This window comes from Lithobates pipiens, unplaced genomic scaffold, assembly GCF_037356315.1.
Source record: "Lithobates pipiens isolate NorthernLeopardFrog02 unplaced genomic scaffold, aLitPip1_a1.2 Scaffold_8, whole genome shotgun sequence".
Classification (NCBI taxonomy): Eukaryota; Metazoa; Chordata; class Amphibia; order Anura; family Ranidae; genus Lithobates; species Lithobates pipiens.
The window spans coordinates 660,795,519-660,822,375 of record NW_027507903.1 but is presented as its reverse complement, the minus strand read 5'-3'; the positions used below and the strand labels follow the sequence as shown (position 1 = coordinate 660,822,375).

The 26,857-nt window shown below is 51.0% G+C and overlaps 1 protein-coding gene across 2 annotated transcripts in view; it reads left to right on the top strand.

Moving 5' to 3' along the window:
* Window positions 1–23,531, top strand: part of LOC143961812 (NACHT, LRR and PYD domains-containing protein 3-like) — a 117,535-nt gene extending 94,004 nt beyond the window's left edge. The window contains exons 9-11 of one of the 2 annotated variants that reach the window (XM_077471142.1): window positions 10,559–10,635; window positions 13,753–13,846; window positions 20,330–23,531. In XM_077471142.1, the coding sequence (XP_077327268.1) occupies window positions 10,559–10,635; window positions 13,753–13,846; window positions 20,330–20,378 (220 nt within the window). In that variant the 3' untranslated portion in view covers window positions 20,379–23,531. The remainder of the gene's footprint in view (window positions 1–10,558; window positions 10,636–13,752; window positions 13,847–20,329) is intronic. The other variant, XM_077471143.1, reaches the window with a different exon arrangement.
* The last annotated feature ends 3,326 nt before the right edge of the window (window positions 23,532–26,857 follow it).

Here is a 26,857-nt window from a genome sequence, read left to right as displayed (position 1 = left end):
ACAGCCTACCACGACACCTGGAAACCACAGCCCTACACCAATCACCTGTTCTACAAGTATAGGAGCTGCGAGTCCCAGCCTGTAATGGGTCCTTGCTACAAATTACTACAGAGTGACACAGCTGGGAACCAAGAAAGTCAGTGTTGGAGGAAGAAGTGGGAGCTGTATATAGACTGTACTGTGCCTTGAAAAATTATTCATATCCCTTGAAATTCTCCACATTTTGTCTTGGTACAACCAAAAACATAAATGTATTTTATTGGGATTTTATGTGATAGACCAACACAAACTGGCACATGATTGTGAAGTGGAAGGAAAATGATATATGGTTTTCAGATTTTTTACAAATAAATATGTGAAAAGTGTGGCGTGCATTTGTATTTAGCCCCCTTTACTCGGATAACCCCTAACTAAAATCTAATGGAACCAATGACGTACAACACAAGCCGCAAAAAGGAAGTTCATTGTTTCCGAGCATTCGTAGGAATTTTGCATGTCGGAATTGCCACAGACGATCAGAATTTCCGATAGAAACCTTTTCCTTCGGAAAAATTGAGAACATGCTCTCAATCTTTTGCTGGCCGAAATTCCGCCAGCAAAAGTCCGATGGAGCGTACACACAGTCGCATTTTCCGATGAAAAGCTCTCATTGGTCTTTTGCTGGGAAAATTTCCGTTCGCATGTACGTGGCATTAGAGTCTGCAAAAGACTTTAGACAGGGGGGAGGTTCACTTCCCAGCAGGACAACGACCCAAAACATCCAGCCAGAGCTACAATGGAATGGTTTAGATCAAAGCATATTCATGTGTCAGAATGGCCCAGTCACAGTCCAGACCTAAATCCAATTGAAAATCTGTGGCAAGACTTGGAAATTGCTGTTCGCAGATGCTCTCCATCCAATCTGACAGAGTTTGAGCTGTTTTTCAAAGAAGAATGGGCAAAAATGTCACTCTCTAGATGTGCAAAGCTGGTAGAGACATCCCCAAAAAGACTTGCAGCTGTAATTGCAGAGAAAGGGGGTTCTACAAAGTATTGACACAGGGGGGCACCATACAAATGCCCCCCCCCCCCACACACACTTTTCACATATTTATTTGTAAGAATATTTGAAAACCGTTTATCATTCTCCTTCCACTTCACAATTATGTGCCACTTTGTGTTGGTCTATCACAAAAAAATCCCAATAAAATAAATGTATGTTTTTCGGTGTAATGTGGAAAATTGTAAGGGGTATGAATACTTTTTAAGGGCACTGTATATAGGGGAAGTGTCCCTGAAGATGTTTGTGAAGTTTCGTTGAAGTCAAGCGTGCATCCTATAACTCCCAGTCCCTATCCAAGTTTAAACCCTCGGGCGCTCCCTGTGGTTATGTATGTTCTAGCATATATGGCCAAACTAATAGAGAGGGTAAGTATACACACACTTATATCACAAGAATGTTACATGCAATAAAAATATATGCTAGAATGTAGAGTCACAGGCAGCACCCTTGCTAGCTACCCTCTATATAGATTTGCAGGCTGCTGCAGCGGCACAGACTGACAGCCCAGCAACGGGCGGGACGTTGTACTGAGAGCTCTCTCTGATCTACACGTGACTCCTTTGGGTCAGAAACCATGAATCAGACTGAGACAGAAGTACAGTTAAATCACACTTGCTTAATAATAATAATAATAATAATAAAAAAGGTAGTAGTCAAAACATAGCCAGCGTTCAGGAACCGATACAGATAGTCAGACAAGCCAAAACGTCAGGGAGCCAGAGAACAGTGTAGTAGAACAGCAAGCAGGATCTGGAGCCAGAAGGAATGTCAGCCAAGCAAGTCTTTAGCAGGAACACAGGAGAGCATCTCTAGAGATGTGATCAAGGCGAAGGCAGCGATCATCTGGACTGGACGGCTTAGGCCGCGTACACACGGGCGGACTGTTCGCCCAACTTTGTCCGCTGAACAGTGTTTCAGCGGACAGTCCGCTCGTGTGTGGGCTTCAGCGGACAGTTTCAGCGGACAGTTTGACGGACAAAGTCTTTCGGAAATTCCGAAAAACTGTCCGCTGAAACTTGGTTTGAGCGAACAGTCCGCCCGTGTGTAGGCTACTTTCGAAATGAGCAAACTGTTCCCGCTCGGAGGAAAGTCTGCTCATTTCGAGCGCGTGTGAAGGTAGGCGGGGCCCGCGACGGAGACGTCGCGGGCTCCGCCGCCTGGAATGGACTTAAAGGGAAACCCCAACGCCGAAAAAAATCGGCGTGGGGGTCCCCCCAAAGTCCACAACAGACCCTTGTCCGAGCACGCTACCCGGCCGGCCAGGAAAGGGGGGCGAGCGAGCGCGCCCCCCCTCCTGAGCCGTACCAGGCCGCGTGCCCTCAACATGGGGGGTGCCTTGGGGAAGGGGGGGCCGCGCGGCCCCCCCACCCCAAAGCACCTTGTCCCCATGTTGATGAGGACAAGGGCCTCTTCCCGACAACCCTGGCCGTTGGTTGTCGGGGTCTGCGGGCGGGGCGCCTTCTTATAGCTCTTTTGCAGGCGGTGGCCCGGTCTTCTGTCGCCGCTGTCGCCGTCACCGCCTTCCGTTCTTCTTCTTCTTCTTGTTCTTCTTCTTCTTCTCCAGGAGATGTTGACACGACGCTCTCTCCGGCCGGAATGCCAGAGCCGCCCTGCGCTGCCACTTATATAGTGCCAATGGGGCGGTGTCACATGGTATATGTCACATGGGTTGGTCACATGGGTTGATGTCACATGGTGACCCCGCCCCCTTACGATGTCATAGTCCCCATGTGACATCAACCCATGTGACCAACCCATGTGACATATACCATGTGACACCGCCCCATTGGCACTATATAAGTGGCCGCTCAGCGCGGCTCTGGCATTCCGGCCGGAGAGAGCGACGTGTCAACATCTCCTGGAGAAGAACAAGAAGAACAAGAAGAAGAACAAGAACGGAAGGTGGCGACGGCGACAGCGGCGACAGAAGACCGGGCCACCGCCTGCAAAAGAGCTATAAGAAGGCGCGGTGGCCCGGCAGAAGAACGGAAGGCGGCGGCGACAGAAGACCGGGCCACCGCCTGCAAAAGAGCTACAAGAAGGCGCGGTGGCCCGGCAGAAGAACCGAAGAGGGGGACAAGACCCCCGAAGTCGGGAGAAGAGGCCGGCGGCGGGGAGGAAGAAAGCCGGACTCCTCCGCTAGTAAAAGAGCTACAAGAAGATAGCGGAGGAGTCTGGCGAGAAGACCCCCGAAGACCCCCGGAGCTGTGCAATAAAACATTTTTTCTCGTGTGTTGTGTTTTTTTTGGGGTACTTTTATTTTACAGGTGAATGGGTAGGGGTACATTGTACCCCATACTCATTCACATAGGGTGGGGGGCGGTATCCGGGGGCCCCCTTCTTAAAGGGGGCTCCCGGATTCCGATAAGCCCCCCGCCCGCAGACCCCGACAACCAACGGCCAGGGTTGTCGGGAAGAGGCCCTTGTCCTCATCAACATGGGGACAAGGTGCTTTGGGGTGGGGGGGCCGCGCGGCCCCCCCTTCCCTAAGGCACCCCCCATGTTGAGGGCACGCAGCCTGGTACGGCTCAGGAGGGGGGGCGCGCTCGCTCGCCCCCCCTTTCCTGGCCGGCCGGGTAGCGTGCTCGGACAAGGGTCTGTTGTGGACTTTGGGGGAACCCCCACGCCGATTTTTTTCGGCGTTGGGTGTCCCTTTAAGTCCATTCCAGGCGGCGGTGCCCGCGACGTCTCCTTCGCGGGCCCCGCCTACCTGTACACGCGCTCGAAATGGGCGGACTTGCCTCCGCCTTACGTGGGCGAGTCCGTTCATTTCAAAAGTTGAGCGAACTGTTTGGCAAACAGTTCGCTGAAACAGTCCGCTCGTGTGTGGGCAAGTCCGCTCATGCAAATTTTGAGCGGACTGTTGCGGCAACTGTTTGACGAACAAAGTTTCAGCGAACAGTCCCCGCGTGTGTACGCGGCCTTAAGTAGGCAGGACTGACGAGCAGGATATCAACAGGTGAGTCACTGTGGAGAGATAGGAGCTGGTCAGCTCAGAGAAGGAAGGGCTGGGCCTTCTGGACTTTGTGAGTGAAACTTTTTATGTATTTTAATTGGTTCACAACAAAACTTTGCTACACCAAGTGGTTGTCTGACACCTCTCTCCCTTCCCTCTTCTGTTGCAGCATGGGTTCTAAGCCTGCTTGGAACAGGCAGCCTTAATTCCCACTTTGGATCACAGTCAGCATTTTTAAACTATCTCCAGGCATTTTTTTTAGTCTTGATTCAAATTGTATGTCCTTGATATTCATCTGGACTGTACACCATACTTTTTTGTGGATATTTATTTTAGTTATTATTGTTGCATTCTGACAGAGAAGGGTAATGCTGAGAACATTGTTTGTCGTGCGTGTATAAAAATGTCCCTCATTTCTCACAGAGCACAACATAAGTCCCCCTTTTCCATCATTTCCTACAGAGCACAGGACAAGCCCCCCCATTTCCATAATTTCCTACAGAGCACAGTACGAGCCCCCCACTTTTACATAATTTCTTAGCCCTTGTACACACACGGTCGGACATTCTGACGGAAAATGTCCAACTGGACCGCGTTGTCGGATAATCCCACCATGTGTGGGCTTCATCTGACTTTTTCCATTGGAATGTCCAACCAACAAAGTTTGAGAGCTGGATATAAAAATTTTCTGACAACATGATCCGATTGGACTTTGTCCGATCGTTTGTGGAGAATTCCGATCGGACAAAGTGCCACGCATGCTCAGATCAAATTCATAGACCAAAGCTATTGGCTACTAGCCTGAACGTAGTCCCGTCGTAACCAAAAATGTCATCAGGTTACGAACGATCGGATTTTCCGACAACTTTGTCCGACCGTGTGTATGCAACACAAGTTTCGGCACAAAATCCCTCGGAAAAAATCATACGGATGTTGTTGTCGGAATGTCTGACTGTGTGTACAAGGGCTTACAGAGCACAGTACGAGCTCCCCCCTTTTCCATCATTTCTTACAGAGCACAGTACGAGCTCCCCCCTTTTCCATCATTTCTTACAGAGCACAGTACGAGCCCCCCTTTTCCATTTTTTTCTTACAGCGCACAGTACGAGCCCCCCCTTTTCCATCATTTCTTACAGAGCACAGTACGAGCCCCCCCTTTTCCATCATTTCTTACAGAGCACAGTACGAGCCCCCCCTTTTCCATCATTTCTTATAGAGCACAGTACGAGCCCCCCCTTTTCCATCATTTCTTACAGAGCACAGTACGAGCCCCCCTTTTCCATTTTTTTCTTACAGCGCACAGTACGAGCCCCCCCTTTTCCATCATTTCTTACAGAGCACAGTACGAGCCCCCCCTTTTCCATCATTTCTTACAGAGCACAGTACGAGCCCCCCCTTTTCCATCATTTCTTATAGAGCACAGTAGGAGCCCCCCCTTTTCCATCATTTCTTACAGAGCACAGTACAAGCCCCCCTTTTCCATCATTTCTTATAGAGCACAGTACGAGCCCCCCCCTTTTCCATCATTTCTTACAGAGCACAGTACGAGCCCCCCTTTTCCATTTTTTTCTTACAGCGCACAGTACGAGCCCCCCCTTTTCCATCATTTCTTACAGAGCACAGTACGAGCCCCCCCTTTTCCATCATTTCTTACAGAGCACAGTACGAGCCCCCCCTTTTCCATAATTTCTTATAGAGCACAGAACGAGCCCCCCCTTTTCCATCATTTCTTACAGAGCACAGTACGAGCCCCCCCTTTTCCATCATTTCTTACAGCGCACAGTACGAGCCCCCCCCTTTTCCATCATTTCTTACAGAGCACAGTACGAGCCCCCCCTTTCCATCATTTCTTACAGAGCACAGTATGAGCCCCCCTTTTCCATAATTTCTTACAGAGCACAGTACGAGCCCCCCCTTTTCCATCATTTCTTACAGAGCACAGTATGAGCCCCCCTTTTCCATAATTTCTTACAGAGCACAGTACGAGCCCCCCCTTTTCCATCATTTCTTACAGCGCACAGTACGAGCCCCCCCTTTTCCATAATTTCTTACAGAGCACAGTACGAGCCCCCCTTTTCCATCATTTCTTACAGCGCACAGTACGAGCCCCCCCTTTCCATCATTTCTTACAGAGCACAGTACGAGCCCCCCCTTTTCCATCATTTCTTACAGCGCACAGTACAAGCCCCCCCTTTTCCATCATTTCTTACAGAGCACAGTACGAGCCCCCGCCTTTTCCATCATTTCTTACAGAGCACAGTACGAGCCCCCCCTTTTCCATCATTTCTTACAGCGCACAGTACGAGCCCCCCCTTTTCCATCATTTCTTACAGCGCACAGTACGAGCCCCCCCTTTCCATCATTTCTTACAGAGCACAGTACGAGCCCCCCTTTTCCATCATTTCTTACAGCGCACAGTACAAGCCCCCCCTTTTCCATCATTTCTTACAGCGCACAGTACGAGCCCCCCCTTTCCATCATTTCTTACAGAGCACAGTACGAGCCACCCCTTTTCCATCATTTCTTACAGCGCACAGTACAAGCCCCCCCTTTTCCATCATTTCTTACAGCGCACAGTACGAGCCCCCCCTTTCCATCATTTCTTACAGAGCACAGTACGAGCCCCCGCCTTTTCCATCATTTCTTACAGAGCACAGTACGAGCCACCCCCTTTTCCATCATTTCTTATAGAGCACAGTACGAGCCCCCCCTTTTCCATCATTTCTTACAGCGCACAGTACGAGCCCCCCCTTTCCATCATTTCTTACAGAGCACAGTACGAGCCCCCCTTTCCATCATTTCTCACAGAGCACAGTACGAGCCCCCCCTTTCCATCAGTTTTTACAGAGCACAGTACAAGCCCCCCCTTTTCTATCATTTCTTACAGCGCACAGTACGAGCCCCCCCTTTTCCATCATTTCTTACAGAGCACAGTACGAGCCCCCCCTTTCCATCATTTCTTACAGAGCACAGGACGAGCCCCCGCCTTTTCCATCATTTCTTACAGAGCACAGTACGAGCCCCCCCTTTCCATCATTTCTTATAGAGCACAGTACGAGCCCCCCTTTCCATCATTTCTCACAGAGCACAGTACGAGCCCCCCCTTTCCATCAGTTCTTACAGAGCACAGTACAAGCCCCCCCTTTTCCATCATTTCTTACAGAGCACAGTACGAGCCCCCCTTTTCCATCATTTCTTACAGCGCACAGTACGAGCCCCCCCTTTCCATCATTTCTTACAGAGCACAGTACGAGCCCCCCCTTTTCCATCATTTCTTACAGAGCACAGTACGAGCCCCCGCCTTTTCCATCATTTCTTACAGCGCACAGTACGAGCCCCCCCCTTTCCATCATTTCTTACAGAGCACAGTACGAGCCCCCGCCTTTTCCATCATTTCTAACAGAGCACAGTACGAGCCCCCGCCTTTTCCATCATTTCTTACAGAGCACAGTACGAGCCCCCGCCTTTTCCATCATTTCTTACAGAGCACAGTACGAGCCCCCCCTTTCCATCATTTCTTACAGAGCACAGTACGAGCCCCCCCTTTTCCATCATTTCTTACAGAGCACAGGACGAGCCCCCCCTTTCCATCATTTCTTACAGAGCACAGTACGAGCCCCCCTTTTCCATCATTTCTTACAGCACACAGTACGAGCCCCCCCTTCCCATCATTTCTTACAGAGCACAGTACGAGCCCCCCCTTTCCATCATTTCTTACAGAGCACAGTACGAGCCCCCCCTTTCCATCATTTCTTACAGAGCACAGTACGAGCCCCCCCTTTTCCATCATTTCTTACAGTGCACAGTACGAGCCCCCCCTTTCCATCATTTCTTACAGAGCACAGTACGAGCCCCCCCTTTTCCATCATTTCTTATAGAGCACAGTACGAGCCCCCCCTTTTCCATCATTTCTTACAGAGCACAGTACGATCCCCCCTTTTCCATCATTTCTTATAGAGCACAGTACGAGCCCCCCCTTTTCCATCATTTCTTACAGAGCACAGTACGAGCCCCCCCTTTTCCATCATTTCTTACTGAGCACAGTACGAGCCCCCCTTTTCCATCATTTCTTACAGAGCACAGTACGAGCCCCCCTTTTCCATCATTTCTTACAGCGCACAGTACGAGCCCCCCCTTTCCATCATTTCTTACAGAGCACAGTACAAGCCCCCCCTTTCCATCATTTCTTACAGAGCACAGTACGAGCCCCCCCCTTTCCATCATTTCTTACAGAGCACAGTACGAGCCCCCCCTTTTCCATCATTTCTTACAGTGCACAGTACGAGCCCCCCCTTTCCATCATTTCTTACAGAGCACAGTACGAGCGCCCCCCTTTTCCATCATTTCTTATAGAGCACAGTACAAGCCCCCCCTTTTCCATCATTCCTTACAGAGCACAGTACGAGCCCCCCCTTTTCCATCATTTCTTATAGAGCACAGTACGAGCCCCCCCTTTTCCATAATTTCTTACAGAGCACAGTACGAGCCCCCCCTTTTCCATCATTTCTTACAGCGCACAGTACAAGCCCCCCCTTTTCCATCATTTCTTACAGCGCACAGTACGAGCCCCCCCTTTCCATCATTTCTTACAGAGCACAGTACGAGCCCCCGCCTTTTCCATCATTTATTACAGAGCACAGTAGGAGCCCCCCCTTTCCATCATTTCTTACAGAGCACAGTACGAGCCCCCGCCTTTTCCATCATTTCTTACAGAGCACAGTACGAGCCCCCGCCTTTTCCATCATTTCTTACAGAGCACAGTACGAGCCCCCCCTTTTCCATCATTTCTTATAGAGCACAGTACGAGCCCCCCCCTTTTCCATAATTTCTTACAGCGCACAGTACGAGCCCCCCCTTTTCCATCATTTCTTATAGAGCACAGTACGAGCCCCCCTTTCCATCATTTCTCACAGAGCACAGTACGAGCCCCCCCTTTCCATCAGTTCTTACAGAGCACAGTACAAGCCCCCCCTTTTCCATCATTTCTTACAGCGCACAGTACGAGCCCCCCTTTCCATAATTTCTTACAGAGTACAGTACGAGCCCCCCTTTTCCATCATTTCTTACAGAGCACAGTACGAGCCCCCCCTTTTCCATCAGTTCTTACAGAGCACAGTACGAGCCCCCCCTTTCCATAATTTCTTACAGAGCACAGTAGGAGCCCCCCCTTTTCCATCATTTCTTACAGAGCACAGTACAAGCCCCCCTTTTCCATCATTTCTTATAGAGCACAGTACGAGCCCCCCCCTTTTCCATCATTTCTCACAGAGCACAGTACGAGCCCCCCCTTTTCCATCATTTCTTACAGCGCACAGTACGAGCCCCCCCTTTCCATCATTTCTTACAGAGCACAGTATGAGCCCCCCTTTTTCCATCATTTCTTACAGAGCACAGTACGGGCCCCCCCCCCCTTTTCCATCATTTCTTATAGAGCACAGTACAAGCCCCCCTTTCCATCATTTCTTACAGAGCACAGTACGAGCCCCCGCCTTTTCCATCATTTATTACAGAGCACAGTAGGAGCCCCCCCTTTCCATCATTTCTTACAGAGCACAGTACGAGCCCCCGCCTTTTCCATCATTTCTTACAGAGCACAGTACGAGCCCCCGCCTTTTCCATCATTTCTTACAGAGCACAGTACGAGCCCCCCCTTTTCCATCATTTCTTATAGAGCACAGTACGAGCCCCCCCCTTTTCCATAATTTCTTACAGCGCACAGTACGAGCCCCCCCTTTTCCATCATTTCTTATAGAGCACAGTACGAGCCCCCCTTTCCATCATTTCTCACAGAGCACAGTACGAGCCCCCCCTTTCCATCAGTTCTTACAGAGCACAGTACAAGCCCCCCCTTTTCCATCATTTCTTACAGCGCACAGTACGAGCCCCCCTTTCCATAATTTCTTACAGAGTACAGTACGAGCCCCCCTTTTCCATCATTTCTTACAGAGCACAGTACGAGCCCCCCCGTTTCCATCAGTTCTTACAGAGCACAGTACGAGCCCCCCCTTTCCATAATTTCTTACAGAGCACAGTAGGAGCCCCCCCTTTTCCATCATTTCTTACAGAGCACAGTACAAGCCCCCCTTTTCCATCATTTCTTATAGAGCACAGTACGAGCCCCCCCCCCTTTTCCATCATTTCTCACAGAGCACAGTACGAGCCCCCCCTTTTCCATCATTTCTTACAGCGCACAGTACGAGCCCCCCCTTTCCATCATTTCTTACAGAGCACAGTATGAGCCCCCCTTTTTCCATCATTTCTTACAGAGCACAGTACGGGCCCCCCCCCCCTTTTCCATCATTTCTTATAGAGCACAGTACAAGCCCCCTTTTCCATCATTTCTTACAGCGCACAGTACGAGCCCCCCCTTTTCCATCATTTCTTACAGCGCACAGTACGAGCCCCCCCTTTTCCATCATTTCTTACAGAGCACAGTACGAGCCCCCCCCTTTTCCATCATTTCTTATAGAGCATAGTACGAGCTCGCCCCCCCCCCCTGCTTTTCCATCATCACAGATACATTTGCCCCTCTAACGCTATCATTTTATTCTTCTTTGAAGGCTTGGAAGATGGGGTGTATCTATAGAGAGAAGAAGATTAGAAAATTGTCTGTTCCACCTCCCCCGCTACTTTGCAGGTAATACAGAGATCCTGATATGAAGAAAAACCCTCAGCTTATTTTCTCTTTCTGTTCCTTAAAAATAGCATTCCAGTAAAAGTTTATCTTTGTGTTCTTTCTAAGGCTGGGTTCACACCAGAGCGATGCGGGAACGCCGCGAATCCGCTGCCTTTTCCCGCATCGCATGCCTCCCGCCTGCAGTTCACACTGCCCTATGCGGACTGCTGGAAGTGTCAATGAAATCTTAATGACACCCCCAGATCAGTCCGCATATCGCAGTGCGATCTGCAAACTCGGACAGGAATCGGATCGCATGGTGTGAACACCCATGCGATCCGATTCTGCTGCGGACCAAAAAAAGGGTCCTGTGCAAGTTTGCGGCGGGTGCGATGCGAATTCAGCCATACTATCTGTATGGCTGAACTCGCATCGCTACAGAGATCGGATGAGATTTGCACTGCAGTGCGGTGCGAATCACATCCGGGTCTCCCACCCGCAGCGGTGTGAACCCAGCCTAAATGGCATCATTTCTGCTCAGTATGGTCCACTTCCACTTCCTGTGCCCCCTTCTCAGTGCCGATCCCATGGGGACACCCAACTATTGAACTACAAGCCTACAGGGGAACACTGTCTGCACCACACACACATGTGCCCAGGCACCAGATCACTGCCACAACACTGCCTCCATTGTCAATATATGTCACCCCCCCCCCCCCCGGTGTATTGTGTGTCATTCCCCAAAGGCATTATGTGTCACCCCTTTCCCAGAGCATTTTATGTCATCCCCCATCAGCAAACTTCACTATAGTGTTAGACACATGTACAGTCATGTGTAAAATATGTATAAAAATAGACACCCCTCAAAAATAACATTTATATTGTATAGTTTACATAATGTGTCCAACGGGCCTGGAACTAAAATCCTGCTCTGAAAAGAGGACACGTTTCCTAGAACAATGCATGCACAGCAGGTGGAAAGGAAACTGCAGTAACTTGTTTCTGGTGGGAACTTCCTGACTAGTGTAGTCTGAATGTTCCCCTTATACTATTTCTTACCTATTAGGAACGAGACCACACCATAGGTTGGAGTAAAACTGGCCACAACAGCCTTTATTAAACATAACTCAAAATTCACTCCAATAACTTGTAAATATGAAAATATATAAATATATATAAATATATAAATATAAATAACTTTATTAACATTAAACCACATTAAAATAACATTAACTGCCCATTCTGGTGATCTCTGACGGTGACCCCACTTAAGCCAATACCAAATCACTGCGGTACACCTGACCAACTTCCCAAAGGCCTCCACCTGTGACCGGTCGGAGACAACTTCCGCCAGTGAACATAACCATATTCCCTCCAACGTTCAGGAATACCCAGAGGGGCCGATCGTTAGATGAGCCCCCCACACCCTCAGATCCCTTCTGAGTACCTGTCTACCGTCAGAAACCACCAGAAAACACACCGCCACAGCCCGAAAGGGTGACCCCCTCAACCTTGAGGGCCACCCCACACCCGAAGAGCTTTCTGTATCCCCTCCTGTAAGCCAAAGGACCAGAGGTCAATCCCCACATCCGATAGGTGAACGCCATCCCGCCGAAGATAAAGCCCTACATTCACCTCCAATTCCCTATGTCTAACCACAATGCCCCCGTTCTGCACTACAAACCGCCCAACTACCTTATTAACCCTAATCCTAGTTTTTTCAAGGCTGGCTAAAGACCTAGCCCCCCGCCACACCGTTCTGGCCACAATGTCCGACCACACCAAAATGGTGCCCGGGAAAAGGACTCGCATGCGCAACACATCAGCCTTAATATCCGCCAAAATGTCCTTCACCTTCCGAACTCCCAGGTCATTGCCTCCCGCATGAACAACCAGCACATCCGGGGGCCTATCCCTCAAAGCGAAGCGCTCCACCTCCCTCATGACACGCTCCCACTTCATGCCCGGGAAACCCAACCACATCACCCTAGCTACCCGCCTGGGGATACCCAATTGCCTGCCTGCTGGTAGAGAATCACCTCTCCTGGCCCCCCAGCAGACGTACGAATGCCCCAGGATCCAAACGAGGCGTTGAGAACCTCCATCTGGAATGAAAACAAGAGAATTAACACAACCACCAAAGGAATGTTATAAGCACAGTCCTCCCCCCCATAAATCCAACAGCAAACAACACCCCCAGCCGCACCCACCTTACCCCAGTAGCAACTGCGGCCGGACATAGGACCGGAACCTCCGGGACTCCCATCTACCAATCCGGCGAACCACCGCCTCCTCCAGCCCACATCGAGCCGCTTCCGTAGCCGCCCCAATCCGAAAAGAGTGGGACGCGTAGTCCCGCTCATCCAAACCCACCGCCCTCAGGCATTGCCGAAAGACCGACACAAACTGAAACCGGGATAGAAAAGAGCCCTCCGCGTGCACTAAAAAGGGGCCCGCCCCCGCAGGCCGTACCGCCCGGAAAGCCCGTACCGCCGCCACCGGGCACACTACCGAGCCCGGAAGGGCAAGCAGCGTAATCGCCACTCCCTTGCCCCGTTGATCAGTCTTGGACCTACGCAACCGTATACTCACCCGATCCGCAACCACCTGCACATCCTGATCCAACAGACCCCCAGCCACCCGTTTGGAGCGACACACCAACTCCCCTATCCTAAACGCCCCATAAAACGCCAACGAAAACGCTGCCGTAAACAGAACGGTCTCGTAAGCAGACGAGCAAACGTCCACCAGCCGAGAACAAATTGCCACCAAATTGTCAAACGACACCGGCCGGCGCGCATCCCGACCCTTCCAATCCCTCCTGTACCCCTTCAACGTTTGCCGCACCCAAAAATCCTTAGTCCCGTCCGGCTCCCCCCACAGTTTGAACAAAAAGGCCAACCCCGCCAGCTTCCGCTCAATAGACGCGGGAGACAGGCCCGTCTCAATGTTCCGGGCCACCCAGTACAATACCACCCAGCGCCGGTCGGAGCCCCGACCAGCCACTCCAACCTCCCGCAGGAACGCCCACCATTCCGCCCACACTCTAGAATAAGCGGACCATGTAGCCTCACTCAACGACCTTTTTAACCAACCTGCGGCGATTCCAAGGGAAGCTCCCACATCCACCCGGGGCAGGGCGCCCCCGACTCCTCCGCTCCCGGCGCCAGCTGCCGGAACTTGTCCCACTGAAAACGAGAGAGCGAGTCAGCCAAAGAATTCTCCACCCCAGGTATGTGCACAGCATAAACGTAAACATTGAGCCGCAAACAGCGAAAGACCAGCTGTCGCAGCAGCCGGATGACCGGGGGGGAGGAAGCAGTCATCCGATTGAGGACCTGAACCACCCCCATGTTATCGCAATTGATGCGCAACTTCAAATTACGAAACTCCGCCCCCCACAGCTCCAATGCCAACACTATCGGGAACAATTCTAGCAAAACCAAATTGCCCAACAACCCCGCAACCTCCCAGGAGCGTGGCCAAGGTTCCGCACTCCACCGACCCCGGAAAAATGCCCCATAACCCGTAGAGCCAGCCGCGTCAGTAACCAACTCCACATCGAAGTTGCTCACCGGCCCCGACATCCACATGGCCCGCCCATTATACGACTCCAAAAATTCATGCCAAGCCCGCAGGTCCTCCCGGTGTTCCCTTCGCAAACGCACAAAATGGGTAGGGGCGGTCACCCCGGCGGTGGCCCCCGACAGCCGTCGGCAGAACACACGGCCCATAGGGATGATCCGGCAAGCGAAATTCAGCTTGCCCAACAGGGACTGCAGGGCCCGAAGCTGAACCTTCGGCCGGCCCTGCATTCCCGCCAACTCCGCCTGCAGATCCCGTAATTTATTCTCCGGCAAGCGACACTCCATTGCCAGAGAATCAATCACGATCCCCAAAAAACTCAATTCCGTCACCGGGCCCTCCGTCTTATCCCCCGCCAATGGCACCCCGAACCTGCCCGCAATGTGCTGCAACGTGGACAGAAGAATCGCACACACATTGGAGGCAGGCGGGCCCACGCACAGAAAGTCATCCAAATAGTGGATGACCGACTCCAGGCCCGAAACATCTCTCACCACCCATTCCAAAAATGAGCTAAAAGCTTCAAAATAGGCGCATGAAATGGAACAACCCATGGGCAGGCACAAGTCTACATAAAACTTGCCCCGCCAATGGCATCCCAACAGCCGGAAGCTGTCCGGGTGGACCGGCAGAAGACGAAACGCCGATTCCACATCCGCCTTGGCCATGAGAGCCCCACGACCATACCGCCTGACCCACCGTACCGCCGCGTCAAAAGACGTGTAGGAAACCGTACACGCCTCCGGGTCAATGAAATCATTGACCGACCCCCCTTTCGGAAAAGACAGGTGATGAATCAAGCGAAACTTCCCCGGCTCCTTCTTAGGAACCACTCCCAACGGGGAGACCACCAGGTCCCCCCACGGCTGCACTTCGAAAGGACCGCCCATCCGGCCCAGCGCCACCTCCTTACCCAATTTGTCATCCACAACCCCCGGGTGATCTAAAGCCGATCGCAAATTCCTGGCCAACGGCGGCACCCCTACCAAAGAACAGGGAATCCTAAAACCGTCCCGAAAACCCGAAATCAACCCCCGCGCCGCCTCACCATCCGGATACCTATTTAGGAAAGGAAGCATCCTTCCCAGGTTCACCGGCGTCATCCCTTTTGTGACCGGCGGCACCGGCGCGCTGACCTTTTTTGAAACAGCGGGACAGGGGGTGGGTGCCGCCGCACCCGGAGCACTCATGCTTGAAACGGCACGCGCCCCCGAATTTACAAGCCCCTTCATTAAAGGGCCAGCACACCCCCCACTTCTTTCCGGCCGGCAGTCCCGAGGACGACGCACTCCCGGCCCCCCCCTGAAGAAACGGAGCGGGCGTCCGCGGAGCAGACATAAGCCTCATCCAGAGGCTTATGTCCTTGTGATCCCAGCGCAGGTCAGCCCGCACTGCCTTACGCTGACGAAACTGCTCATCATAGCGCAGCCACGCCAGCCCTCCGTACACCCGATGAGCCTCACCAATCGCGTCCAGGTAACAAAATAACGCCGAGCAGTGCTCGGGGTTCTTTTCCCCTATCACGCTAGCCAAGATAGCGAACGCCTGAAGCCAATTCGCAAATGTGCGCGGGATCAGCCGATACCTACGCTTCTCCTCGTCGTCCTTCTTGGAACTGTCCGGCTTGACCCTGTCCAAATTAAATTTCTCGAGGGGGAGCAAAGAGAAAATCTCCACATACTCACCCTTGCCGATCTTGTCCCGCACCTCCTGCTTCAAATGCGCCCCCAACGGGCCTTCAAAACAAACATAAACTTCGCACCGGGCAGCCTCCGCGATCCTAACCAGGTCAGACCGCGCCCCCGGGTCCGCGGGCACCGGGGGGACCCCCGAGCCCACAGCCCCCGCTTCCATGCCCCCCGACACCGCAGCCGGCGGTGCATCCCGCGCAGGCACAGCCTCCGCCCCCCCGGCCCCCCCCCCCAGTACCCAACCAGGGGGCCACCTGAGGCGACCCCGAGCCCCCAGCAAACTTACCAACAAGGGCCTGCAGCCCCTCCAACAGCTCCTGCAACGGACCTGACGGCCCCCCCGGGGCCACTGGCCCCGCCCCCTGCGATGAACCAGCCGAAACCCCCCCAAGACGTCCCGGGATCCCGGGGGCACCGCACCCCCCTGCGCCACCCCCATCAGACCCCGCAAAGCATCCGCCAGCAATGTAGACTCCCGCAACTTACCCGGCCCCCCTGGGGCCTCGGCGACCGGCACCGGTCCGGGTGCAGAAAAGGACACCTCCTCATCCTGGGACAGCTCGCTCTCCGAACCGACCTCACCAGCGCGCACCGGGGACGCAGCCATCCCCCTGTGCTCCGAGCGGTCCGTCCGGACCATGCGATCCGGGACTGCAGGCAATGTCCTCCTCCCCCCGCCGCCCCCGGCATGCCGGCGTCTAAAACCAGCCCTGCCAGGCACCTTGGCGGCCTTCCGCGACCCTCCCTCCCCCCCCCCCAGCATGCGACCCCCCCGGTGCGCCCCCCTCCCCCCCACCGCGCGGATGCTGGCCTCAGACCCAGCATGCCGCAGATCCCCCGCCACGTGCACCCCCCCCTGGCCCTCAAACCCAGAGCCATCCGCACCCCCCCCCACCTCCACCGGGCCCCGTGCAGTCCCGGCGCCATTGCCATGCGGCCGCGAAGCCCCGCCCCCCTCCGGTCGGCGGCGCAACGACCGCCCGGACCGGGGAGAGCTGAGAATCTGCCGTTTCGCCGGGGGGACCGATCGGTCCTCCCCCGGGCTCCGGGAGTCACGAGGCGGCCGAGGAGTAGGCCCAGGAGAAGAACGCGCCGGAGGCCGAGACCTCCGCGCGCGCAGTGGAACCTCACCTGTCCCGCCGCCGTCCACATCGCCGTCCGCCAGGTCACCCACGCGTTCCCGCAGCCAGTCCGCTCCGTGCACCTCCGCCGCTCGTCGCAGCCGCGCGAAGAGTCCCTCGAGGTCCGCCATAGCAGAGGAGCAGCGAAAAACTGCCTCCTCTGTATCACACTGGGCTCCGAATGATCCCTTAAAGCCACACCTCTCCCTTTTATGTGACCCCTCCCCTACACTGAACTTGTTTCCTGCAAACCTCTTTCTCCACTCCACCCCCTAAAGCTTAACCCTCTGTGTCCCTCATCCACACTGTCATGTCCAGCACTCCTTATATCATTTCATTCTTAATCCGTGCTTCTCTTTCAGTTGCACCCTGTTCCCCCAGGGTAATATACAGTATCTCACAAAAGTGAGTAGACCCCCTCAAATTTGTTTGTAAATATAGCTTATTCTATCTTTTCATGTGACAACACTGAAGAAATGACACTTGTGTACAATGTAAAGTAGTGAGTGTACAGCTTGTATAACAGTGTAAATTTGCCGTCCCCTCAAAATAACTCAACACACAGCCATTAATGTCTAAACCGCGTGAAAATGTCCAAATTGGGCCCAATTAGTAATTTTCCCTCCCCGGTGTCATGTGACTCTTTAGTGTTTCAAGGTCTCAGGTATGAATGGGGAGCAGGTGTGTTAAATTTGGTGTTATCGCTCTCACTCTCTCCTACTGGTCACTGGAAGTACAACATGGCCCCTCATGGCAAAGAACTGAGGATCTGAAAAAAGAATTGTTGCTGTACATAAAGATGGCCTAGGCTATAATAAGATTGGCAATACCCTGAAACTGAGCTGCAGCATGGTGGCCAAGACCATACAGTGGTATAACAGGACAGGTTCCACTCAGAACAGGCCTCACCATGGTCCACCAAAGAAGTTGAGGTCATGTGCTCAGCGTCATATCCAGAGCTTGTCTTTGGGAAATAGACGTATGAGTGCTCTCAGCATTGCTGCAGAGGTTGTAGGGGTGGGGGTCAGCCTGTCAGTGCTCAGACCATACGCCGCACGCGGCATCAAATTGGTCTGCATGGCTGTCGTCCCAGAAGGAAGCCTCTTCTAAAGACGATGCACAAGAAAGCCTGCAAACAGTTTGCTGAAGACAAGCAGACTAAAGCCGCGTACACACGTAGCCGCCTGTCCGACGTACTTAGACTGGCGGACTTCCCGCCAGACTGTCCGTCGGACTCTCCGAACGGGCTACTTGCCCACACACGGCACTTTTTCAGCGGACTAATACGGCGTACTAAGTGCGCCGTACTATCTGCCCTACTTTTGAAATGAACGGACTCGCCCACACACGGGGAGGAAAGTCCGCTCATTTCAAGCGCGTCTGCAGGTAGGCGGGGCCCGAGAAGGAGACGCTGCTGGCCCCGCCACCTGGTATGGACTTAAAGGGGACCCCAATGCCGAAAAAAATCGGCGTGGGGGTCCCCCCCAAGTCCACAATAGACCCTTGTCCGAGCACGCTACCCGGTCGGCCAGGAAAGGAGGGGCCCCCCCCTTCTGAGCCATACCAGGCCGCACGGCCCCCCCACCCCAAAGCACCTTGTCCCCATGTTGATGAGGACAAGGGCCTCTTCCCGACAACCCTGGCCGTTGGTTGTCGGGGTCTGCGGGCGGGGGGGTTATCGGAATCCGGGAGCCCCCTTTAAGAAGGGGGCCCCCGGATACCGGCCCCCCACCCTATGTGAATGAGTATGGGGTACAATGTACCCCTACCCATTCACCTGTAAAATAAAAGTACAAAAAAAACCACAACACACGAGATAAAATAGTTTATTGCACAGCTCCGGGGGTCTTCCGTCTTCGGGGGTCTTCTCGCCGGACTCCTCCGCTATCTTCTTGTAGCTCGTTTACTAGCGGAGGAGCCCGGCTTTCTTCTTCATCACCGCGGCCTCTTCTTCCGACTTCAGGGGTCTTGTCCCCCTCTTCGGTTCTTCTGCCGGGCCACCGCACCTTCTTCTAGCTCTTTTACAGGCGGTGGCCCGGTCTTCTGTCGCCGCCGCCGCCACCTTCCGTTCTTCTTCTTCTTCTTCTCCTTCTTCTCCTGGAGATGTTGACTCGACGCTCTCTCCGGCCGCAATGCCGGGGACGCGCTGCGCGGGGACTTATATAGGGACATGGGGCGGTGTCACTTGGGTTGGCGACATAACATTCACCAGCTCCGTGATGTCATCATGGAGGAGTGGAAGAGGACTCCAGTGGCAACCTGTGAAGCTCTGGTGAACTCCATGACCAAGAGGGTTAAGGCAGTGCTGGAAAATAATGGTGGCCACACAAAATATTGACACTTTGTGCCCAAAGGGGTGTACTCACTTGTGTTGCCAGCGGTTTAGACATTAATGGCTGTGTGTTGAGTTATTTTGAGGGGACGGCAAATTTACACTGTTATACAAGCTGTACACTCACTACTTTACATTGTAGACAAGTGTCATTTCTTCAGTGTTGTCACATCAAAAGAGAGAAGAAAATATTTACAAAAATGTGAGGGGTGTACTGACTTTTGTGAGATCCTGTGTATCCTTGTGTCATTGCAGGTAAGAAATATCAAATCCAGAGCCGTAACTAACACTAGTGCATCTTATGCCGCGTACACACGGGCGAATTGTCCGGCGTACTTAGTCCAGCAAACAATCCGGTGGATAGTCCGGCGGACTTTCTACCGAACGGACTTGGCCACACAGGGACACACAGAAAGTCCGGCGTTTGCTAGCGCGATGACGTACAGCACGTACGACGGGACTAGAAAAAGGAAGTTCAATAGCCAGTAGCCAATAGCTTCCTTTTTAGTACTTGCTTCTGAGCATGCGTCATTCTTAGTCCGGCGGACTAGTATACTCACGAACGTACTGTGCGCTGAAACCCAAGTCCGGCAGAAAGATTGGAGTGCAAAACTACTTTCTAAGTCCGCCGGACTTTACGCTGGAAAAGTCAGCTGAAGCCCACACACGATCGAATTGTCCGCTGAAATGCGTTTCGGCGGACTAAGTACGCCGGACAATTCGCTCGTGTGTACGTGGCATGAGTGTATGTTCATGTGACAGTGTAATAGGAGAACAAGCTGCCTGATTGTTTTTGTAGTTTTGCAGATTTGTGTTTCTAGTGTACAGGACAATGTGATTTTGGCACCCCATTACTAAAATGTTATTCAGAAGAATTTGGGACTATATGCGCACGGTTTTATGTATGTTTTGTTGTATTTTATGATTGTTTTGTTTAGTTGCACCCTATTTCCCCCACAGTAATTTATGTCCTTGTGTCATTGCAGCTCCCGTTTTTGTAACACCCCAATTTTACCAGCCCCTATCCCACAATGAAATGCATTCAGCATTTGTGCGACCAAAAAAAAAAGAAAGCAGAGAAGTCACAGAAGTGATCCCTTCACGTTAAAACAGCGAGTGAAAGAAAACTTCTGCAATTTCTGTGATAAAGAAGGGGGCAGCTTGTCTGCAAAGGAATAAAGACAGCCTGCGGTGCTGTGAAGGAAATATGATAAATGAACCCTTGTGGTGCCAGAAATATAACATTTGCCAATGGAGATGGAGAGCGTACAAGAGGAAATCTCTAACTCAGATGATAGTCAGAGAGCTGATTGAAACCTGTCAGTTTATCGAAGCATCGGAAGAAAATATGGCAAGAGGCAAAACCCATCACCATTACATGGGGATAGCTAATGAGGCACTGGACGAATTGGTAGAGTCTGAGAGTGAAGAGACTGTCATGGAATTTCTACAGGCAACTAGAAAATGAATCTCTGAATTACAGAAAAGAGAGAACGCTCAAACACAAAGTGATAGCGACAAAGATTCCCAAACTTAAAAACTACCAGTAGAATCTTTTAAATAACAGAACCACATGTAGCACTACCCCCAAAGGAGCTGCTGGTTAGATTTGGGCTTACCGTTACCTTCTGTTCTCCTCGTTGCACCTCTAGGGGATGTCCCGTGGTAGATGGCCCAGTAACTTGAGAGACTGACAACAGATCCAATTGAATGGGTTTTATTTGCAAAACATAGACAATGAAACAGTCTCTTAAATTGGGATCAGAGGGTTGGAAAGGAAATTCAGGTACTCTTAGTCCTTGTACACACAGTCGGACATTCCGACAACAAAATCTGTCGGATTTTGTCCGAAACTTGTGTTGCATACACACGGTTGGACAAAGTTGTCGGAAAATCCGATCGTACGTAACGTGATGACGTTATTTCGTTAGGACGGGACTACGTTCAGGCTAGTAGCCAATAGCTTTGGTCTAGGAATTTGATCTGAGCATGCGTGGCACTTTGTCCGATCGGAATTCTCTACACACAATCGGACAAAGTCCGATCGGATCATGTTGTCGGAAAGCTTTATAGCCCAGCTCTAAAACTTTGTCCGTCAGATATTCCGACGGAAACAGTCCGATGGAGCCCACACACAGTCGGATTATCCAACAACACGGTCCGATCGGACATTTTCCATCAGAAATGTCTGACCGCGTGTACAAGGGCTTAGTGTCAAAGTCAAAATGTTGAAGAACTTGCTTACTTTGACTGCATACAGAGAATAGCCATTCGCAACTGGATGATCACTCAAGTTGGACAGTCCTTCTCTCACAAGGTCTAGCGGCCAACAAGGTTCTTACTCAGGAACAAGTCTCTGCCACAGACCTTGTTGTAGAACATACAAGATAATGTCTCTGCCACAGACGTTGTTGTAGAACACGTAGGGAAACTAAACTTGAAGAACACTCGTAGGATACCTGGATCTTTCAGCCAGCTTGCTGATATCCACAAGACCAGATTCTCTTGGGTACTTCAGCCCTCCCAGGCTCTTACTAAGAAACCAAACTGTACGTGGTCTTCTTCTGAAGAGTCCTCCCCTGAAATGCTTGAAGTCACTGGGTCTCTCCCAAACCGGAGACCTCACTCAACCACCTCAGAATCTTCCTTTAATTTCCTTGCCTCGGGCTAACCAGCCCCGAGACATCAAAATCGGGTGGATCCGCACCCCAGGCCATAGCCTTCCTGGGGACTGGTCAGGAGGACCAGCACCATGAAGTCATTACATCCTTCTGGACCAGAACCCCGAACCACGTGATGTCCGCATCTTAAATACCCTCTCCCAGAAAGCACAGCGAGAGCGCCACTCTCACTGGGTGGGCTCCAAGAGAGAGTAACTTAAGCACCTAACCAGACCATAGTTCCATGCCTGCCAGAAGAGACAGTGTCCCCTGTGGCCAGGCTGAACATCTCACAGTCCAGTCAGACTAATGCTGAAGTCTAAATTTAGACAATTATACTCAAACCAAACTGCAGTTCAGGCATAACTTTAACTTTGAAAAACGCATAGCGTGTGCTCTTCAGGAGCCGCCGCTACACACATGTAGAAAAAAATTCCAAGAAACCACTAAAATGATGGAGGAGCAGATTAACCTCTTGCGCCCGAGCTATCGCCGAAAGATGGCTGGAGCGTGGACCTAAATTTCCCGGGAGGGCACCAATGTACGTCCTCCTGTGCATGAGCTGCCTGCATGCCCCCTGCGGGTCATATCCAGAGCGCCCCCTGTGATCAATGAGTCCATGAGACTCGGCCCCTTACCACATGATCAGCTGTCAGCCAATGACAGCTGATCACATGAAGCAGAAGCGGATTAGCAGATTGTATAAATGGAACATCAGCTCCCTGCACACAGAGAGCCACTGCCGCCTCATCAGTGCCCACCGGTGCCTCATCAATAGTGCCACCTATCAGTGCTAGCTATCAGTGTCACCCATCAGTGCCACCTAGGAGTGCCCACCAATGCCACCTACTGCCCCATACACACGGTCGGATTTTCCTATGGAAAATGTTGGATGGGACCTTGTTGTCGGAAATTCCGACTGTGTGTAGGCTCCATCGTACATTTTCCATGGGAATTTCCGTCACACAAAATTTGAGATCTGGATCTCAAATTTTCCGACAACAAAATCCGTTGTCGGAAATTCCGAGCGTGTGTACACAATTCCGACGCACAAAGTTCCACGCATGCTCGGAACCAAGCAGAAGAGCCGCACTGGCTATTGAACTTAATTTTTCTCGGCTCGTCGTACGCGTCGTACGTCACCGCGTTCTTGGCGGTCGGAATTTCCGACCAACTTTGAGGCAAGTTTGAGCCAACATCCGTCTGAAAAAATCCATGGGTTTTGTTGTCGGAATGTCCGGTCGTGTGTACGGGGCATGCCAGTTCTGCCCATCAGTGTGACTACCAGTGCCGCCTATCAGTGCCCCGTATCAGTGTCCACCAGTGCCTCATCATCAGTGCTGCCTATCAGTGTCACCTACCAGTGCCTATCAGTGCAGCCCATCATTGCCACCTATCAGTGCCAATCAGTGCTCCCTTATCATCGCCCATCAGTGAAGCCCCATCAGCGCACCTCAATGAAGGAGAAAAATTATCTGTTTGCAAAATGTTATAACAAACTATTAAAACTGTTTTTGTTTCTTCAAAATTTCCTGTATTTTTTTGTTTGTTTAGCCAAAAATAAAAACCCCAGTACCACCAAAAGAAAGCTCTATTTATGTAAAAAAAATGCTAAAAATGTCATATGGGTACAATGTTGCATGACGGCGCAATTGTGATTCAAAGTGTGACAGCGCTGAAAGGTGAAAATTGGCCTGAGCAGGATGGGGGAGAAAGTGCCCGGTAAGCAAGTGTTAAAGAACTCAGCATTACAAATAAAAATTCTAGGGAAAGCCATTCACAATCAGAACTTATTTTAGCTGCTATGGCCCCATATGCACTATTATGCCGCGTACACATGACCGGACTTTCCGCGGAAAAAAAGGTCCGACAGTCTTCTCGACAGAGTTCAGACGGACTTTCCGAACGAATGGACTTGCCAAAATACGAACGAACTAAGTCCATTTCAAAGTCCGTTCGTTTTGAACGTGGTGACGTAAACGGGACTAAAAAAAGGAAATTCAATAGCCAGTAGCCAATACCTGCCCTTGCGTCTTATTTGGTCCGTCCGACAAGCACACAGATGAGCGCTTTTCCCGATTTGAGTCCGTATTGAGTCCCTTGGATAGATTTGAAACATGTTCTATTTCTAGGTCCGCTGGATTTTATTCCCGTAAAATGAACGGATTAGCCCCACACACGATCGGATTGTCCGACGGACTAATCCCATCAGACCTAGTTTGCCGGAAAGTCCGGTCGTGTGTATGCGGCATTAGATAATCTGTGGATTTTTGTCTTCAGATTTATCAATACCATGTAATGCAAGGGCCTGCCTGATTGCATACAAATTAAAACTCTAAAGCCTCGTACACACGGTACGATTGTTGGATGACCAAGCTTCTGATTTTTGTCAAAAGGGCGCGTGCCTGGATCTTGTCTTGCATACTAACCATACATACATATTTTCATTTGACAAACACGAGCATAGTGACGTACTACGTGTATATACAGGTATACTACGAGTGTATAAAGAGGAAGTGTATTTCTCAAGCACCACCCTTTGGGCCCCTTCTGCTAATTTCGTGTTAGTAGAAGTTTGGTGAGCGTTCATTCACGATTTTCAGATTGTACAAAACAAATGCCTTTTAAAATAGGTTTGGCATAACTACATGCAAAGCAGCTTCATTATTATCCCATTAAAGAAGATGAGAACTTTGACATTTTGTCAGAAACCATGAAATCAGGCCGAGACATAAGTACAGTTAAATCACACTTGTTTAAGAATAAAAGTAAAAAAGAACAAACGTAGTCAAAACATAGCCAGAGTTCAGGAACCGGAACAGATAGTCAGCCAAGCCAGAAGTCAGGGGTCAATGTAGCAGAAAAGAAAGCAGGATCTGGAGCCAGAAGGGATGTCAGCAACAGGATCGCAGGAGATAGTTTCTTTGATGTTGACCAAGGCGAAGGCAGAGATCCTCTGGGATGAATGGCTTCAGTAGGCAGGACTGAGGAGCATGATATCATCAGCAGGTGAGTAACTGTGGAGAGATGGGAGCTGGCAATTAGCCGACAGCTGAGTGGCCAGCTCAGAGAAGGAAGGACTGAGACCAGCCCTGACACATTTTACCACGAATTCTAGATTACGAACGGTAGTTTACAAGACTGAACTCTTCCCAGTCGTTCCTCTATTCCGTGCACGCTTGTTTGTACATTCGACTCTTGTGTGATGAATTTGTGTACTGACCATCCGAAAATCAGACGTGGAGCCGTCGTTCGGCACCAATTTACTAGCCTGCCATCCAACATTTGTTGGCCAAAAATTGGAAATCAAGTGTCTAAAGGAGCGTAAGAATTTAGGACAACAGCCTGCCAAACAACAATCTCCTTCTGATTGTCGTGCCGTGTGTATGAGGCTTTAGACCCCATACACGCTATTAGATTTTCTACAGATTTTTGGCTTCAGATTTATCAAAACCATGTAGTGCAAGGGCCGGCCTGATTGCATAAAAATGTAAACTCCTAAGGCTTGACCTCATATTATATGGTTTTGGTAAATCTGAAGACACAAATCTGCAGAAAATCTAATAGTGTGTATGGGGCCTTAAGGCCCGACACGAAAATCAGATGGAAAAATTTGTTCGACGAGCTGTCTGCCGATTTTTGGATCCTTAGTACTGTGTTTTCGACAGCCGATTTAGCTTTTTCGTCAGACAAAAGCTGGATGTGCAGGCTATAACATTTTTGTCGGATCTGGACTCAACATCCCATTTTAATTTCATCAGTACGGTTTTCATATGGACAAAAATTGTAAGAGCGAGACTACGCATGCTCAGAAACGACAGACTACATACTAAACTATTCAACACATTACGTCACTTCTGACGTTCTAATCTGTTGTACGAAAATTTTCGAATTGTGAGTAAACTCTTCACTTTCGACATGAGCCTAGCATGCCACAAAAAAAACAGACGTTCGGTCATTTGAAAATCTAAGAGGGTGTACAAGGCTTTAAGGGTTGACCTCATATTATATGTTTTTTTTTGTAAATCTGAGGACAAAAATCTACAGAAAATCAAATGCCACGTACACACGAGCGGTTTTGCCGTCAGAATAAACTCTGAAGGTTGCTCCAACGGAATTCCGCTCAAGCTGTCTTGCATACACACGGTCACACCAAAGTCCGACCGTCAAGAACGCGGTGACGTACAACACGTACGGTGGGACAACACGTACGATGGGACAACACGTACGGTGGGACAACACATACGATGGGACAACACGTACGGCGGGACAACACATACGATGGGACAACATGTACAGCGGGACAAAACGTACGGCGGGACAACACGTACGATGGGACAACACGTACGACGGGACAACACGTACGATGGGACAACACGTACGATGGGACAACACATACGATGGGACAACATGTACGGCGGGACAACACTTACGGTGGGACAACACGTACGACGGGACAACACGTACGACGGGACAACACGTACGACGGGACAACACGTACGACGGGACAACACGTACGATGGGACAACATGTACGGCGGGACAACACTTACGGTGGGACAACACGTACGACGGGACAACACGTACGATGGGACAACACGTACGATGGGACAACACATACGATGGGACAACATGTACGGCGGGACAACACATATGGCGGGACAACACGTATGACGGGACAACACTTACAGCGGAACAACACGTACGACGTCTCGTACTTATTCCAGAGCAAGTTTTTTGGTGCGTCGGAAAAGCATACAGAAGAGCGTTTTTTTCCGATAGTAATTCGTTCCGTCGGAAAAATATAGAACATGTTCTCTATCTAAGTCCGTCAGAATTTTTCGATGGAAAAAGT